At 43.1% G+C, this 19,437-nt stretch overlaps 1 protein-coding gene across 1 annotated transcript; it reads left to right on the forward strand.

The window, feature by feature from the left end:
* Window positions 1-211: 211 nt before the first annotated feature.
* Window positions 212-14,658, forward strand: LOC134203822 (zinc finger protein 358-like). Its single transcript, XM_062678671.1, has 4 exons — window positions 212-506; window positions 575-1,143; window positions 14,094-14,384; window positions 14,454-14,658. Exons 1-4 carry the CDS (start codon window positions 363-365, stop codon window positions 14,617-14,619), a joined length of 1,170 nt encoding a protein of 389 aa, XP_062534655.1. The 5' UTR covers window positions 212-362; the 3' UTR covers window positions 14,620-14,658.
* The last annotated feature ends 4,779 nt before the right edge of the window (window positions 14,659-19,437 follow it).

Consider the following 19,437-nt stretch of genomic DNA (forward strand, 5'->3'; position numbering starts at 1 on the left):
TAAGCTAATAGCTGCTTTTCAAGTGAAACAAAAAAAATCGAGATAACATACTCATTCTGTGTGCTTTTAAAATTCTAACCCCTTAAACCAAAAGCTTTTTGATAAAAATCATTAATTTTTGTTTTATAACAAAAATATAAAAATATACATATTTCCAATGAAAGCTTAGCTGGCGGTATTCTTCTTCCCTATTGACGGCGAAACTAAAAAGCTCCGCCGAATCCAAAGCATATAAACCATATAAACAAAACATTGTCAGATCAAGGAAGAAATCAACAACAGTGCTGTTGCAAAAGAAACCAATTTCTACACAAGCTAAATACTCACAGAGAACTTTCTGTTCAAGAGTCACAGAGTTCTGCATGATGGAAACTGTGTGTCGTTTGTGCCTGGCAGAACGTTCCTATTTCGATCCCAGTCATTATGGATACGATAGCTCTAAGGAGAACTCCTCGCCCGGTGAAAAGAAATTGGAACAACTTGTTCTGCAATATTTGCCAGTAAAGGTAAGTTGTTCCGTCTAGAAATTCCGTTGTAAGAAATTTTGAAATAGTTTCAGTTCTTCATTTTTCAGATCGTAAAAACGGAGGATGATGTTGATTATCCATTCATCTGCACTGGTTGTAGTTCGTTGATCTATCAGTGGCACAGGTTCTGCACGTCGTGCATTGAAAATGATCAAATTTATCAAGAACGGCTGCAACACAGAGTTGGTGATGCATTCAATCAACAAGAACATTTAGTGCTACTGAAAGACGAAGTTACCGAAAATTCGGCAGTAGAAACTAGAAAACCTCGCATGTACCTTGAGGTCGAACTTATAAATGTAAGCGAGAAGATAGAACTCTCTGAAAACGATGTTGATCCCAGAACTGATACAACTGATTTCGAAGAACAAGCACCAAAGAAAAAAGTAAAAATTCTGAAGAAATCACCAGTCTCTAGAGCTTCGAAACATTCACCGAACGAAGGCGACAAATCAAAGCCATCAGTGGATACCGACCAACCGCAAAAGAAACTTGGCAGACCTAGGATCTATCCATTGGATTATAAGGCCCCACCGCGCCGAGAGATGTGTCCAGTCTGCGGAAAGTTCGTCTCTACATTGTCGGAACACATTCGGATTCACGGTTGTGGTGATAAGTAAGTATTATACGTACCCTATAGATTTATTATATCAAATTCTCCTTAAACTCAACAATATTTTCGCATTAATTTATGAATAACAATATTTATTGTTGATACAACTTCAAATTCAATTTCTCTTTGAAGAGTTAACTGAATAAGAATTGTTGCGTTTTGCTGTTCTTGTTTTGTTTCTTTTTGAAGTTGCCAAGTTTGCTTAACAAACCCAAACGTATTGTGTGAATTAAGTCGGTTTTGTGCGTTTCTCGAAGACATTATCCGGCTGCTTGGTTTCGTTTATGCAGCCGCTTCTCCCCGCCATTCTCGAAACAAAGTGGCTTTCAACGACATTATTCAGGCCTTAATCCAGGGTCAAATTGGACATTTCCCTTCACTTAATCATAGGCCATTAGCACCCCTAGGAATACATAGGGCCAACGTAGAGAATCTCTATCCTGGGCGGCTGCTCGCTTTTAGCCTTCACCAGGTCAGATCTATTGAATTCCATGATTTATTTGTTGAGGAAACTCATCACGAGCCCCTGGGTCTGCATTTGCTGCGATGTTCTGCCGGATTGTAATCCAATAAATATTTAAAATAGATTTCGTAACTCTCCGGTCTTTCGAAATGTGTGACCGCAACCTACATCTATTTAAGCTCTCGAATACTTGATGAATACTCGCAGCTTTTATGAGATCTCTCGTTTATAACACAGATTTAAGTTAGAGTAAATTTCATTCTTTATTTCCGTCTAAGACGAGTTAAGTACTCTCCATTTAATTCCACCAATTACTTTCGATATCTTCCGTCGTCGTCCAATTTGCGTACAAATATCCATTTGCAGCCAATCGCTTTCCGATCAGGTGGTAGATCCGCCAAATGCCATTTACAATTCTCATGCAATGATTTGATCTAATCTTCCATAGCTCTACTTCGGGACTATTCATTGCTTCGCCGTATGTTTTCGGCTCATCTTTGAATTTTCTTGCCATTCCTGTTGCTTCTCGGAAACGCAGAGACGGTACACCTTTTGTGTTTCGGGATGATCGTCTAACCGGCGTGGCAGTTGGCTCAATTACCTCGTCGACTGCTGCACCATCGTCATCTTCATCTTCGTTCGGAGTATCGTACATGCTTGAATCTACATTCGATAGCTCCTACTCAACCAGAGTTTCATCGTTGATATCTTCTTCAGATTCTGGAGCCGCATCAACAAGATCACCCAGAATATTGAGATTCAACTGCTGGACGACTTCTGGTTTGTACTCTACGATTTCAGTATCCAACTTTTCCGAATGCTTGATGTCCTCATGATCCTCCATTTATATAAAGTTCGCAGTCAGTTTCTTACCCTTTAGGATCAAGCTTCGTGCGTTTCTCAGCTGGCACATGAAAGATAGCTAAGCATACAAAAATGTGTAGTTTGCTGTTGTCCGGTTGTTTTTCGTACCATAATTCAAATGGTGTCTTTTCGATGGACCTAGATGATAGGATGTTTTAGAGGTGTACAGCTGTATTGATGGCGTCGGCCCAGTAGCGATATTCAAGCTTCGCATCAATTAAACATACATACACTGAGGATACTGGACGTAAGAACATCATACGTTTCTCTTTTGAAATTTCGCCACAAGAAAATGTATTGATTTTCATACGATTTTCTAATGGAATGCATTTCATACGACAATCTTATGAAATATTTTCAGTTCGTTTAAAAAAAGTGTAATCCGGTTTCGAACCATGGACGTCGTGATTAGGAGGCGTGCGTTTACACCACACGCCCACCGACGCTTCGAGAATCTGTCTCGTTGGATGCCCAATAAAGAGTTAGAATTGATCGAAAAAAGATCCTACGATTTTCATAGTTCAATTCGTATGAAAAATTCTCATAAGTTTGGTCGTATGAAAATCTTACGGCCAGTATCCTCAGTGTAGGGCGATTTCCACCAACGTCCGATTTTTTCTTTCCGCAACTCCGTTTTGATGCGGGAAGTAACTTTCTGTATACTGTGCAGCAATCACATTGGATCGAACAAATTGACCTAAACGCTTGGCCTTATATTCACCGCCCTGATCTGAACGGATGACAACGGGATTTCGTCCAAAACGGTTGTGGACCATGGTAACGTATTCCTCGATCACTTCTGCTGCTTCCGATTTTCGTTTCAAGAAATACACCGTCGTGTAGCGGCTAAAGTCGTCGATTATGGTTAAAAAATATCTTGATCCGCCCGGTGTCACGGTATTCATGGGACCACAAATGTCGGTATGTAATAGGTCCAGGATCTTCATCGACTGTCGCTCCGTTTTCCGTGGCTTCCGTGCAATCTTCCCTTCAGCACAACATACGCAGGTCCGAAAAATGTCACATTTCTTGATAAATACGTTCTTTGCCAGTCCTTCAGGGACAGCCCGCTGGATTGCGTTCGGGTCCCGGTGCCCTAGCTTGCGATGCCAAGAATGAATGCAATCTTTCGTATGCTTCACAACCTTCATGCTTCGTTCGTGGATAGTCTTCAGTTGGTACAGTTCACCTATCTTCTTTGCAACTGCTGTCACAACGTCTCCACATCTAATCAAGCAGCCACGGGTTTTCTCAAATGTAACTTCCGCTCCCTTGTTGACGAGGTTCCCAACGGCTCATCAAATTAGATTCCAAATCCGGGACATAATATACGTCGTTGAGGATGATCTCTTGCTGACCTCCGTTCTCATTGTAACAACTTAAATGACCGGAACCGGAAGCTAGAGTGATGGTCACACCCGTGCTTTGCTTCAGTTCATTGAAGAATGTTCGGTCGCAACACATATGCGAGGTGGTACCGGAGTCGACTATCCAATTCTTCAATTGCTTCCGGTTGTGGGAAAGCATGAAAGGAAATGGTTAGGTTTTCGCTATTATCCCCTTATGCTCAAGCTTCTGTTACCCTCGTCCACCGGATGTGGCAGAAACTTTGCTCTTTATCATTGAACAATCACGTTTCGTATAGGATGCTGATGCTTCGTACTTCGCCATCGAACAGTCACGCTTTATGTGGCCCGTTTTCCGACATTGATGGCAAATTATCTTTTTCTCGGAAGCGACGCGTAGGATGGACTCACTTTGATGGGACTTCTCCATTCTCTTTTGTGCTCGGTGAAATTTCACAGAAATCTGCGATTTATTTTAAGTGTGAAGTCCTTGTCCGCACGGGTCTCCAACGCCGTTGTGAGGTGATCAAAAGACTCTGGCATGCTCTTCATAATCATACTACTTTCAGGTTCGCCCAGTTCCTGACCCGCATTCGCCAGGCTTGAGAATAGTTCTTCATCCGAAACAAGTGGGTCTCCATATTACCGTTTTCGTCGTACTTTGCCTTGCAAAGCCTTTTCAGAAGTGATACCTTGGCTGTCATCGTCGTGTTTTGATGGTGGTTCTTGATGTCCTCTGACACGTATTTCCATAGGTTCTCCCGAACTAGCATCTTGACCTTCTCCATCTTGACCTTCCAGGTCTCGAATCTGCCGCTTCGGATGACACTGGATTTTCCATTTTGGTTTTGATTCTTTTATAAGCTTCTATAAAATGAGTTCGTGTTGTTTATTTTGTCTAGCAGGTATTTTTACGCTAATTAGCTTTTTAAACCGTAGTTTTTGTGTTTTAAGTTGTAAAAATTTGTGCTCATTGTGCGTGTATATTGTGGAATATCGAAGAACGATGATTTACCACTGTTTCAACGTCGACAGAACTTTTGGTTTGCTGCTGTGTTGAAAGCGGGTACGAGTGCAATATGGCGAAAAAAAAATGCAGCGAGTGCAAACAGGAGATAAACGATCTCGAGCCAATTTGTTGTGGCTTCTTCTGTGAGGCTTCTTTCAACCAGCACTGCTGAGGTTTTTTCTCGCTCCATCAAATAAGTATTCGCATCAGGGAAGGCAATGTTTATTTGTCTTCCTTGTCGAACTGAATTGAACGGTCGTTCGCGCATATCTGGCGGACAACCTCAGGAGCCAACCCGATGAAATGCCACAGCTTGCTGAAATACCGTAACAGGTGCAGGAGCTGTTCACCACGTCGATTGTTCAGCATAAGTAAACAAACGATCTGCGGATGTTTCATCCCCATGGGCGTTGTGGTTTTCTCAATTCGTGCTCTTGAAAAATCACTAGAAAAAGCACGTGGTTTCCAAGATGGCCGATTTGTGGCTTTGTTGTATAACCACCTTAAACCGTTCAAATCAATTTCTGTTTTCTCGTCGTCGGCATGGCCGAGGCTTGGTACTAAACGCCGCCGAGATGACCGTAGGCTGGATGAATGCACTGCTGCTGTGAACGGAACGAAAAGTATTGATCTTAGCGAGTTTCAACTTTCCGTGCCGTCTATTATGCAAGCCGCCAAACCGGATCAGTTTTGGCTGTACATGACAGGATTGAATCCGCTAATTAATGATAGCGACGTGCAGAAACTAGTCTCACGTTGTTTGAATATTTCGGATGCTGCTGAGGTGATTCGTCTTGTTCCCAGAGGCAGAGATGACTTTCGTGTCCTACAAAATCGGATTGGATCCTGATCTCAAAGAATTGGCGCTTGAACCATCGTCATGGCCCACCGGAATCCGACTAAGAGAGTTTGTTGATTTCTCAAAAAACTAATCTTGGATTTTGAAAAAAAAAAACATACAATCTACTGTTGCTGATCTTCGACAAGTATTGAGGATTTCTCCTACCCCCCGACCCATTCGAGCTCTGCAGCATCTTTCATCATCGTCCCGGTCGTGTGGTCGTGTGGGGGTTTCCGCACTCCAACCTCAGGCGAGTATCCTCAAAATTATATACTTTCGGTACCTGATGCTTCTCCGGCTTCTAGCTACTCCATACCATTAGACTGTATTGTCAGTGGTCCTGCACCAGAAACAAGCATTCTATCATCATTTACTGCAACTTTGGATCCGGGACACCCTGTAACAAGTACTAAGGAAGTCCCTGAGCCTCCCGACCCAGTCGTGCCTTCCAATGCCACCCGTCGTCGTCGTTATGGTATACGGGACTTCCGATCTGCTTCACCAGGCGAGTATAATCACGTTAATGATCTGTCGCTGCCTGAAAATTCGCCGCTTTTCAGTTCGGTTTCAACTTCCGTCATGGACACCGCTCCCACTAGGAGTCTACGAGTGTATTAACAAAATACTAGAGGACTCTACCAAATTGGACGACGTTGATCTGGCTGTACTTGACGACGAGTATGATGTTTATGTTTTCACCGAAACCTGGCTTGATGGGAGAATCAGCTCACTCCAACTTTTCGGTGACAACTTCATCGTTTATAGAGTGGATCGCAGTATATCTAATAGCTCTCGCGTGCGTGGTGGCGGTGTTCTAGTTGCTGTTTCCAATGAGCTTGTTTCCTGCCAGATCGCCGTCGGACAATTCAATTCAATTGAGACTCTTTGAGCCAAAATAAGTCTCTCTAGACGCAGCGTTTTCATCGGTGCCTCGTATATTCCTCCCGACCGACGACATGATTGCAGTGTAATACAACTTCACCTTGGTGCTACAGAATTTGCCTCCGCTTTGGCCTTATCATCGGATGTGGTTCTTCTGCTTGGAGACTTCAATTAACTAAGACTTGTCTGGTCTCTCTCTCACCATGGATATACGTTTCCTGATCCGCTTTTGTCTACAACTACACCTGCTAGTCGCCAACTAGTCGATGGAATTGCTTTTCTTGGACTCAACCAAATCAACAGGATTTCCAACTTTCAATCAAACATGCTCGACTTGGTGTTTATCAATGATTATTCACTGCATGAATGCACTGTCCTTGAGGCTCCGGACGCCGTTGTGCCACTTGACAACTATCATCCTGCGTTGGATATATCAACAGCTCCGACAATGCTTGTCTGTATTGACTGGAATGTTTTAGACCGCCTGGACATCGAATCAGATGTAGACCGCTTCAACTGTCTGCTACATGACTGCGTTTTTAGACACTGTACCGAAGCGAAAGCCTCCGAGGAAACCACCGTGGACTAATGCTCTATTACGCAACCTGAAAAGAGTGCGCCCTAGAGCTCCTTTTCGCCTGCAGCCTTTTCGCTAAACACTTCTCAAGTGTATTTTCAGCATGGTTTCTTTCCTGGCCGCTCTGTGGAAACGAATCTTACCAGTTTAACGTCGTTTTGCATGGAGAACATGTGTAGACAATTCCAAATAGATGCCGTTTACACCGATCTCAAATCTGTCTTCGACAAAGTTAATCATGCTTGCCACATTAGAAAAATGGGCTGTTCTTTTGCGTTATGCACCTGGCCTATGCAGATTATATCTGGTTGGACGTCAAATGTCGTTCAGTATTGGAAACAACTCGTCCGACTGTTTCTCGAACCTTTCTGGAGTTCTACAAGGTAGCACCCTTGGACCATTGCTATTCTCGTTTTTCATAAACGATGTAACCCTTATACTGCAACGTGGAGGTTGTTTGTTGTTTGCCGATGACCTTAAAATGTATGTAGTTGTCCGAGGCCTCACTGACTGCTATGAGCTACAGAACCTTCTCGAAATCTTCCATGACTGGTGTACTCGGAATATGATGGTTCTGAGCATTCCGAAGTGCTGTGTCATAAGTTTCCGACGAACGACCAATTTCATCCAGTTTGACTACAGTATTGCTGGTTCTCAACTTAAATGGGTTGATCATGTTAAAGACCTGAGAGTTGCTTTGGATGAAAAGCTTACCTATAGCCGCCACTTCTCAAATACCATCGTTAGAGCCAATCGCCAGCTTGGGTTCATGTTTAAAATCTTCAATGAGTTCCAAGATCCGTTGTGTTTCAAAGCACTGTACTACTCTCTGGTACGCTCAATACTAGAGTTTGCATCTGTTGTTAGGAATCCCTACCAGGCTGTATGGAGTGACCGGTTCGAAGCTGTCCAAAGAAGATTCGTCAGATATGCTTTGCGCCACCTTCCATGGAATGACCCGTTGAACTTGCCTGCTTACGCTGATCGCTGTCGTCTACTCGGGTTGGATACACTAGCCAAGCGGAGGAATGTGGCTCAGTGTGTTTTCATTGCCAAGCTTTTATCATCTGAATACGATGCTCCTGAGTTGCTGTCGAGGATCAGTTTATACGCACCTGTCCGGACGCTTCGAGCGCGAGCGCTGCTATACGAGGAGCCACAAGCTACTAACTATGCTGCAAACAGTTGCATTATCGCCATGATCCATCGCTTCAACGAAATGTCCGATGAATTTGATTTCAACATCTCTACATCCAGATTTCGCTGCTGGGACGTCTTTAATGTTTGTACACAGTCCAATGAATAAAAAAATAAATACAAATAACCTACACTACAAAAATTCCACACATTTTTATTGGCAAAAATCCATTAATTTAATTCATGATTCTAATTAGTGCACACATAACCACTCTCCACGCGAAGTACAAATATAATCTATAATCAAATAAAATGTATGTGTGGTCTCTAATATGCAGTTATTGAATTTATGTGTGGGTACAAATTGCATATATTTGGGTCGCCAAATTGCAAAAAATTATGTGTGCGACAAATATATTCAATATAAAGAATTTTTTCGGTGTATTGGACTGGAACTGACTGACTGACTGTAGTCGTAATGAAGCTTCCTTTTAGTGGTCAGAAGCAGAATGAACAATTTATTCTAGAAGGTTTATATATCTACATGCCAAAATTAAGCATTGCCTACTAGGCATTAAATAGAATTGTGGTTGCCGCGTTGCTGCGCTCCATCATGACGGGATGCTAAGTAGAAGCATAAGTACTAGAACGCTAGTGGCGCTGTAGTCTTTAAAAGCATTTTGCCAAAATATGCTTCCACAACCCTAACTTGGCCGTTTATTATGCATCATGCTGTAGTACATGTTTTGTTTCATCATCAACATTGGCTTGACACTTGTAGTACCGGTACTTTAGCTGCCAGATCAAAGTGACCTAGATGTTAGTCACGCAAACAGAAACGACATTAGCAATCTAATACTTATGCATCTACTGGATGCTACGTCTCGGAGTTTAGTAGAGTCATTGCCTAGCTTCCATCATGAGTTACTGTAACCAAAACTATATCTGAATTGTGCTGCTATAGGGACGAGGTCAGCTTTAAACATTGCTGTAATGCGATAAAAGATATTTTACTAGATAAAGATTGTCGCTTCGGTCCCCTTTGTTCTGCTGTCCGAAACATGTGTGGTACCTAACAGTTACTGTCAAATCGTATGTATTTTTCCTTCATTGACATTTAGATCCCCTATCCTCGCCAGCAAAAGATGTTCCGGATAGCGACGACAGCGACAATCTTTATTTAGTAACTAAAATATCTTTTAATGCGATCGACCCCCGATCCTTGTTGGATTTCATGCTTTAGATAGCTGTTTCTATGTTCTACAGCGATGGGGCTTACGAGTTGATACAGAAAATGATGAATAGAGGTAATAGAGGTAATAATATTACCTTTATGCCATGCCGAGAGGTCGATGGTTGATCGTGCGTTGATATTTGACAGTTGCATCATAGATATAATAATCAAGATGTTGGGGTCAGAACAAATTAGTACTCATTTTATGGTTCCATGTACTAAGATTTCGGTACCCAGTAAAACAAAGCAACGCTTCAAAATAAATTTGAATTGTTCTAATTTTTCACTGTTGTCAAGGATATCATCCTGGCTATTTATTTATTATTTTCCTATGGCTTGCGGGTGTTCAAGGAATGCAATAATTTTAGTTTTCCCAAATTTTATAATATTTATGTTTCTTTTCAGATTCAATAGAATTTCCCTCAAAAGCTCAAAGGAAATTCCTTCAAAAGTTCAACAGAATTTTACATGAAAATATGATTGATTTTTTATTTATATTTTTACCGGATTGTGGATCCATTTGATGATGAGCTTGTGATGGCGCCCATCAGTTTCAAGGACCGTATTTGTTCGCTAAGAGGAAGCGTTCGATACATATCGAGTTCATCTCCATCATTGTTCTTATGATCGTGGTCAATGCCGTTGATTAGGCGGAATATGGTGATATTCATGTTCTGTTTAAACTTTATGAGGAAGTTTGGTCTGCGCCATATTCTGTCTGGATACAAAATCTTTGCGAAGCGGAACATACGCACCCTGCAGTGCGTCGATTCCGGTTGTACCTGTGAGAGGAATTTAATGTCGTTCTGTAAAACTTCCAACAAAAGAAATTTGATGATCAGGTGCATTTTTTTGAAATGTTGCCGCAGGTTGATGGAAACGTTGAATTTCATGGTGACATCCAGGCCCGGATTTAGCCGGTGAGGGCCTCGGGGCCGACGGTATGTGGGGGCCCCAAAATGTACATAAAAGGTTGGTTTTGGTACATAAGATTTGTGGGGGGCCGGGGCCACGCCCACCCCCGGCCCCCCCATAAATCCGACCCTGGTGACATCAGTCGGCCACACAAAGAAGTTACACTAACCTTCGACACCCAAGCACACTCATACGGAACAAGATGTCATTAGTAATTGAGTCATTGAGACGTTGTCGCTTGAACAGTGGTTTTCTCTGATGTTGTTGACAAGAATTTTGTCTTTCAGACTAACCTAGCTCCGTTCATGTATTTGTCCCTATTATATTTCCGAATACCAGTACGGATTGCTAATCAAGAGATCAACTTGCATAATCTCGTATCTTATCGCTCGCTTGTTGCAGATGCATTGCAGAATCGTCTCCAAGTCGATGACATATATATAGATCTATTAGCTGCTTTTTGACCAAATATGTCATCGGATTGCACTTGCCAAGTACGAGTCTGATTTCATGGAAGCGTATGAGGTTGGCTGAACTATGAACGACTTGAGAGTTGTAGCTTTTTTTATACAGTAGGTACTAAGCATTTCACTAACCTGCAATGCCCTAAAACACTATATCGTTCACTTGTACGAACTTTAACATATGCAGCTGGTGTGGGCTTCATACTACCGGGATTCAACATATTGAGACTATTCAATGGAAGCTAGTACACTTTGCTTTGCGCCATTTACCTTGGAGTGAGAATCTACCAAGATATGAAGCGCTCATTGGTCTCTTAACGTATAATTCGCCCAAATTTAAGGTAATTCGCCAAATGAAGAACGGCTAATTTCTTCGCCCATTGTTGGACGCACGTGCATTTCTTGTGGGAGTTCAACAATAAGCGACAAAACAAGCCGTTCAACATTTGGTGGTTTCCCCTACTTCTCATAAATATTGATATATGGTATTAATGAGCGTCAGAGTAGGTGTAGAGTTTTTAACAAAATTTAGTTTTAATTTATTGTTATTATGTGTTTAATTTTAATTTGTCCCGCTCCTTTCTCAAAAAAATGTATACCAGATGTTTGTCCTTCATTCAATGACAATGTTAGGTGATTATAACAATGTTAGATTAAACTTAGTGTTAGCGATAATAATAATTATTATTAGTTTTATGAAATCATTGTATCATTTGTTTTGTGAGTTGTTGGTAGCGAAAAAATTGAAAGGTTTTATGTCGTTCAAAAATGGGGTTCATAGTTTGAAGTGGTGTGGGCGCCGGATTTTGTGACCGTACATAATCTCTGTACTCAGAAGTAGTGGACGTCATATACTGGTAAGGGTAACTCTGATTGGTCGAACCTATGATCCACGGTAATCGGTGGCTCAATAGTTTCTATTTATGAGTAGGCAAATGCATGCAATATTCTGTTGAAATTTCGAAGAACTTTTCGCAAAACAAAGGGTTTTTCGCGGAAATTCATCAAACGAAATCATCAGACGAAATCTTAAGAATTTCCTTCTGATTTCCGAAAAAAAATCCGGTTAAAATCCAGAGTAAAAATTCCGTGAACATTTAGAATTATTTCCTGAGGTAATTTTTAAATTTCCGCTGACATTCTGATATATTTCCCACGGAATTTTAGAATAATTTCCTATTGAAACCTTTGAAAACTTTCCTTGCACACTTTGAGAAATTCCTAGAGGAGAGAGGTGAACCAGCCAAGGGCTGAAAGCCTCTTTAATAAAGAAAACAAAAATCTTTGAGGTAATTAGAATTTTCTATGGACATTCTCAAGAATTACCTATTAAATTTCCGTGGAAATTTCTTGCGATAACCCCTAAGACTCTTTCTTGGAACTTCAGAAAGCTTCACTTAGAATTTTCAAATGATTTTCTGATGAAAATCGAAATAGTTTTGAAAAATTCCGAAACGATTTTATATGTAGGAAGTACCTAAATAGTCCAGAAGAATAATCCAAGATAGTTTTATACCACAATTCATGCTATCAGATTTCTCTGCTAAAAATCAATAGATTCGCCCGTTAATGTCTTGCAAGATTTACAGAAAAATCCTTTAAAAAGTCAAAGATATTATCGCGATAAAAAATCACGCGCTGCCGGCGACCCATATCTTGTTCTTCCTGCATTCCTCTACCCTCTAGCCCATCTGTTTTTAAAAATCCTGATCCAATCTAGGAAACTTTTATTATTTTGTTGGCGTACATTTCTCAGGAAAGTTCTGTATTGATTGTTTTCTTGATTAAAGTCTAGTTCGAGGACAGTCCCTTTAGTCATTCGAGTGGACCAAAGTGGCGGAAAGCATAACCCTGAGGTAAAGCTTTCCTACAAAGACGACAGCCCTCCTTCAGCTGTAGATATATTCAATCCGCTCTAAACGACCTCAAGATCCCAAGTGGGTTATCTAAAACAACAAAAAAAATGAAATATATTCATAATATCAAATAATTTATACCCATTTTTTCGCGTAGTCGATCTTCCACTAGCTTCCATTTTCATAGTTTGTTTTTGTTTGTATGTTGCTATGACAGCAGTGCTAAACTATGTTCTAAAGGGGCACCAATAGATTACGTACTGAAGCGGCGCTTTCATCGCTGGGTACCGAAGACCGTTCATAGCATGCGTAACTGGAACCATGAAATAATCACCAGTTTCATATTGATTGTTGGTTGCATCCCTCCAGTTGATCAGTTGGGTCGCGTCCCTAATATTCCCAGTTGTTGCGGCTTTCTATTCTTCTCTGGCCAGGAAGTCCATCCATGCACGCTTGTTCCGTCTGCGGCAGTGTTTAACTTCCATCTCTAGAGCCGAATGCCTTTGACCGGACCCGTAGGTATTTGGTTGTTTTGGTTCTAGCACGCTCTAACGCGACCAAAGTGATTGTTAGACGCGATGACAGCTCAGTGTTTATTGTTGTCAATAAGAAAACCGTCTCCATTTTCGGCCGATGTAGATTTAATGTTCAGTACCTATGTCCATCACTAAACACTGACTTTGTGTGCTGATCAATGAGAAAAGACCGATTCCCCAACCACCATGTTGTTATTGCCAGAGAATGTTTCAAACAGCACTGCGTTTTTGCTTACTTCTCCAAGACCATGACACATTCATAGTTCGTGTTTTCTACTGCTACTGCCTTTTCATCAAACCGATTTCCAGCGTTTTCTTCAGATGGGGATCATCTCTGCGGTAATACATAGGACTGTCTTCAACGGACTTGCTAGTTGCACACATGGGGACATTCAACTGGTACCGATGATAAAACTGTACCTTACAAACCTACATTAATGATTACAACATCCCGATTAGCACCTGTTATAAGACGAGTTTATACAATCCCATTGAATTCCACCACTTAATTGTATCTTGACAGATACGTATTTCGACCTCAACAGTAAGGCCGTCTTCAGTGTCTCGTACTTGACTCGACTCGTACTTGACTCGAAGTCGAGTCAAGTACGAGACACTGAAGACGGCCTTACTGTTGAGGTCGAAATACGTATCTGTCAAGATACAATTAAGTGGTGGAATTCAATGGGATTGTATAAACTCGTCTTATGACAGGTAAAAACATTCCACTAAAAAGCTCAAAATAATTTTCTTATCAATCCCGATTATGATCAACAACCTTTTAGAAAATATGCCGTCGCAAAAATGATATAAATTACTCATCCAACAGGTACCAATGTCCGTACTGTGAGAAGGACTTCAACACAAAGTCAAACTGGTACCGCCACCTGAACATCCACACGCGAGCCAAAGAATATAAGTGCGAAGAATGCGGAAAAGAGTTTTCGCAGAGAAACGGCTTGAAGGCGCACCTGTCAACGCATACCAAGGACCGGAAATACGTGTGTCCGGTGTGCGAGAAGACTTTCTACCAACGGACGGCATTCTGTCGGCATAAACGAACGCATTTCGAAGAACCATCAGTCCCGTGCCCCGAGTGTGGTCGCAAGTTTCTTTGCCCGTTAGTTAAAAACGTATTCATTAATGTATTATTGATTTATAAACGTAACACCTTGCCTCCTCTTTTCAGTGGCTCAATGAGGAACCATTTGAGAATGCACCTACCAAGAGAGTTTGCCTGTGAACTTTGTGGTAGAGCCTTCTATCGGAACAGCAATCTCAAAACCCATATGAAAACACACCAGAGAAAGGATGGCGTTCGGGCTCAGGCATCTGCACCAAAAAAAGAAAGTTGATTGGATTAACAACATGAATAATAGATACATACAAACATTTTTGTTGGTGTTTTAAAAACTTAACGATTTTTAATTTTAATGGAAAGAAATACCAGTGTTTTCTTTTCAGTCTTGCTTTTAGTTTTTATGGAAATGAGACTCAACAACTCCGGAAAACTTTGGTAGAAACTACCCAGTCAACACAAGATCGTATATGATGTCACATAAGATGCTAAAGTGGAGGCCATATAGGTACTTCCCCATACAATATGTACGTATATCGCCTCCACTTTAGCATCTTATGTTGCATCATATACGATTTTGTGTTGACTGGGTATTCTCTTGTAGATATAGAATCACAGGTAGGTCGAAACTTTGTAGAAGATGCGGAGAAGAAGCTTATATGTGGATGGATGGAGAGACCATGTTACTGGTAGTCAAAAATGTCCAGCGTTCAAACAGGTGATGTCAAGTAAATTGCAGTGGAGGTAATACAAAATTAACCTCAATCAGTGGGATACTGCGCAGCACTTGCTGTGGCAATCTGCGAGGGACTAGGAGTGCGACGTTGCAAACATCTCTGATCCCACCAGGAAATGGTAATTGGGTAGCGAATGAAGCTGGAACGGTTAGTGTTTAAATTAATCTAGAACTAAAAAACACGTTAATAAAGTTTTGAAAGAATGCTGTACGGTAGGAAGATACTCTTACCAAGAAATTGTGTATCGTGGAGCTGAAGGCTTCGTGATCGCCAAAGTCAGCGGTATCTATATATGTAGCTGCTACGCACCACTACGTTGGACGATTGATCAGTTCAACCGGATGCTGGATAAGGTAGCAGAGAAGCATATAGACAGGATGGTGACTTCAACGCCTGGGCAGTAGAGCGGGGCAACCGTTGCACTAACCCTAGAGGTTGGAGTCTACTTTAAGCGCTTGTCAGGCTCAATGTAGATTTAGTTATTGGAGGTTCGACAAGCTCATATCGAAGGGATGGCAGAGAGTCCATCATCGATGTTACCTTCTGCAGTCCTGCCTTACCAAGCAACACGAACTGGAGAGTCTGCGAGGACTATACGCATAGCAACCATCAAGCGGTCCGATATTGTATCGAAGGGAAGGTACAATCGCAATCACGCGAGAGCAGTATCAAGGAGTGAAAGTGGAAGACAGAAGCCTTTGACAAGGATGTGTTTGCTAAAGCAATGCGATTCGAGCGCAATGTGCAAAATCTGAGTCCTGTCGAGCTGGTTGCAGTATTGACCCGAGCTTGCGATGCAACCATGCTGAAAAAGCCACGGTATGCACGTAAGCTAATCTACTGGTGGAACGAAACGATCGCCGAACTCCTTCGCAGCTGTTTTCGAGCAACGAGGAGGATACAGAGAGCCCGCAACGACGTATAAATATAAGAGCGCAGACCAGTGTGTAGGGCGGCTGAAGCTGCTGTCAAAAAATAAATCGGGCTCAGTAAGGCAGTAAGGCTCAGGGCTCAGTAAGGCAGCTTGCATGAAAGAGCTCTGTTACAACGCGGATGCGAACCTATGGAGAGATTTCGAAGAACTTTCTTCGCTGCCTTAGCAGCCACCGAAAAGCACCAAGTCCGGTATAAAACACACGCGAGAGTACTGACCAGGGGCTTGGGTCGCCACAAGCCTTTTGTGTCCAGGAAAACGCACTGTTTTATGGTCGCTATGGCTCAGATTTAAGAACCAGCGATACTCAAAAAACCCAGAAAAACTCAAAATAATTATCGAAGGACTGTTTCCGCATCACGAATCAACAGTCTGGCCTCCCACTCCGTATGGTGAGGTCAACACCAGTAGAGTTGAAGTCCGTGTCACGGCAGCAAAAAGCCTCAAAACAAATTAGTCTCCTGGGCAAGATCGTATCCCCAAACTGGTCTTGAAAACGGGGATCCTGGAGAATCCGGATATGTTTCGCACCACATTGCAGAAATGGTGCTCAGCACTTGAGCGTTTTTTCCTTTGCTTCTCACACAATAAAAATGAGCTTTGACCATACAAATCAGCACTTGGTCGAAGGCTTATAAATACATCTATCTACTGAGGGTAATAAAAAGGATATTGGTGTTAACTTCACTCCGGACGAAACGATCTAACGATTTGTACAGATTGATTTTAACACCAATATTCGTATTAATATCCTCATCTGATATCCTCATCCTCATATATTAAAAAGCTTTCGTCCAAGTACTAACTTGTAAGGTGGAAGCTCACTTTTATTGTCTGACAAGCAAATTAAGGGAAAAAACGCCCAAAATGCTGAGCACCTAGCATAGACGAAGGAAACTTCCCCGATTGCTGGAAGCGGCAAAAGTTAGTACTGCTGCAGAAGCCGGGTAACCCACCCGGAGATCTATCGGCCTACAGGCCGATTTGCCTGCTAGACACGGTCGGAAAACTCCTTAACAGGCTGGCGATCCACACAGAATGTGAGAACTGATTCGGGTTTTGCAAGAACAGGGTCCACAGTTGACGCTATCCGGATAGTCGCCGAAGCAGCCAAGAAGCAAAATAGAAGATGAAACCTGTTACCGAATGGTAACTATTTTGTTAATTTGTGTGGGGTTGTAGGGTATAATTTTGTACAGAATCAACGGGCAATTCAAAATTCGCTCGTTTGGCTGCTGTAACGACGGTTACCAAAACTAAAAATGATAACGGCTGACGAGAAAGAACAAATGCGAAATGAGGAGCTATTTTGTCGGATGCAGCGAGAGTGAGCACCGAGTGGGGCCGGGAGATTACACTCGTCGAAAAAGATAGAGGCGGCAAGAAGAGATGATTAGTCGTGTGATCGAACGATGGTGCGGTTGTGTATTTGTGGGAAGCAACGTCGATTCATCGTGGATATATCCGGAAAATTTGCGAAATTTGCAACCGTTATCAGAAGTGGAAATCATTTTCAAGGCGACCGTTAGGACGCTTTTAAAGTCGCCGTTGATCGACTCCCGCCAACATACACCGTCCGAGCCTTGGTACGCCATTGTCCCCCGACATTCGCCGCCAACCAAGCCACCTCACCCGTCTCCGTTCATCGGTAAACCACCAGCCGGGTGCTAACGAGCCGCCCTCCGAGCCCTTTATCGCCTACGCGGTCCTTGGACCAACTATCGGCCGCCCTGCAGTCGCTGTCAAGCCCGTTGCGAAACGCCACATCAAGCCCGTGGTGAAACGTCACACCACCCGGCGCTGCGCTACGACAGCTCTTCCTCACCTAAGTCGTTCGCCCGTGGGATTTTCCATCAACCCCGTCGTTAGGCTTCAAGCCGCCGTTTGCTTCCCGGAAGTCATTCTACGCCGTCAACGACCTTCGACCGGCCAACGGTGCACCAGTGCAAAGCTCGCTTCGATTGACGCCACCCGCTGCCCACGCCATCCTCGATTGAAGCCATTCTTCGCTAGCACAGTTTCTCGACCGACCACCAGTCTAGCGTCATCCAGCCGCCATTCAACAATTGCCAAGCTTCTCGGCGCATCACCGTCGCCGCTTCAACGTTCCCGCCATCAGCAGGCCACTGCCCGACCACCGCTCAGCTGTGTGTTCATTGGTCGCCCGCCGTTGCCACCTCCCTGCTAATATTGCGCCAGCGAAGTGTTTGAACGCCGTCACCGTCACCCGTAGCCACCGAATAAAAAGTTTAAAAGGTAAATCAACTTAATTTTTATTAGGACCACCCCACCGAAAACTCTCCCTTCCAAACAACGCCCTGGGACCCGGGAGAAAAGAGGTCTTGTGTGCCCACCCCGGAAGCTGCCGTTGGCTCTAGACCAGCAGCTTGGGGCTTAGGCACGTCCCCTTCTGGGACGTAGCAGGACTCCCGGGGTCAAATATAGTTTCAAACCGCTACTGCGCTGTGACAACCTTAGAAGTGAAAAATGCGTACAGCAGGGAAGTATAATAGCCAGCACGAAGCGAGAGGTAAAAAATGTAGGGGTAATGATCGACAACCGGCACAGTTCCAATAGCCACGTCGATTATGCTTGCGAGAAGGCAACAAAAGCGATCTCAGCATTGACCACAATCATGTCAAACAGTTCTGCGATTAGTAGCAGTAAGAGGAGACTCCTGGTCAGCGCGTGAAGTGAAGCTAAAGATCATCGTTAACGGTCTCTTCCCGCAGCATGATTCTATGATGTGGCCGCCTACACCGTATGCAGAAGAAGACGGAGTAACCATTGCAGGTATGCTAGTCCCCAACGACGAGCTGTCATCAGTGGCGAAAGGTCCGAAGATGAAGAAAGCTCCGGGTCCGGATGGAATTCCATACATGGCTCTAAAAACTGCGATACTGGCGTTTCCAGATTTATTCAGGATGGTGCTGCAGGAATGCCTAGTAGATGGTAACTTTCTGGATAGGTGGAAGACCTAGAAACTAGTACTGCTGCCGAAACTAGGGAAACCGCCAGGGAATCCAGCATCGTATAGGCCTTTATGCCTGCTGGATACACTGGGGAAGCTTCTGGAAAGGATTATTCTTAATCAGCTGACGCAGTTCACGGAGGTCAAGACCGGCCTATCGGAGAAGCACTTCGGATTCCGAAAAGGCAGATCGACCGTGGATGCAATCAGGACGGTCATTGAAGTTTCAAAGAGAGCGGCCAAGAAGAAGAGGCGCGGCAATCTATTCTGCGCTGTAGTAACGATTGATGTCAAAAACGCTTTTAACAGTGCCAGCGGAGATGCCATCGCCACAGCGCGCACGATATGCGGGTCCCTGACTACTTGTGAAGAATCCTTAAGAATTACTTCCAGAACCGGATTCTGGTTTACGAAACGGAACAGAAGTTGATTAGGGTTAGGCGGGTGTTCCGC

Source organism: Armigeres subalbatus, unplaced genomic scaffold (assembly GCF_024139115.2).
Source record: "Armigeres subalbatus isolate Guangzhou_Male unplaced genomic scaffold, GZ_Asu_2 Contig245, whole genome shotgun sequence".
NCBI classification, from domain to species: Eukaryota; Metazoa; Arthropoda; class Insecta; order Diptera; family Culicidae; genus Armigeres; species Armigeres subalbatus.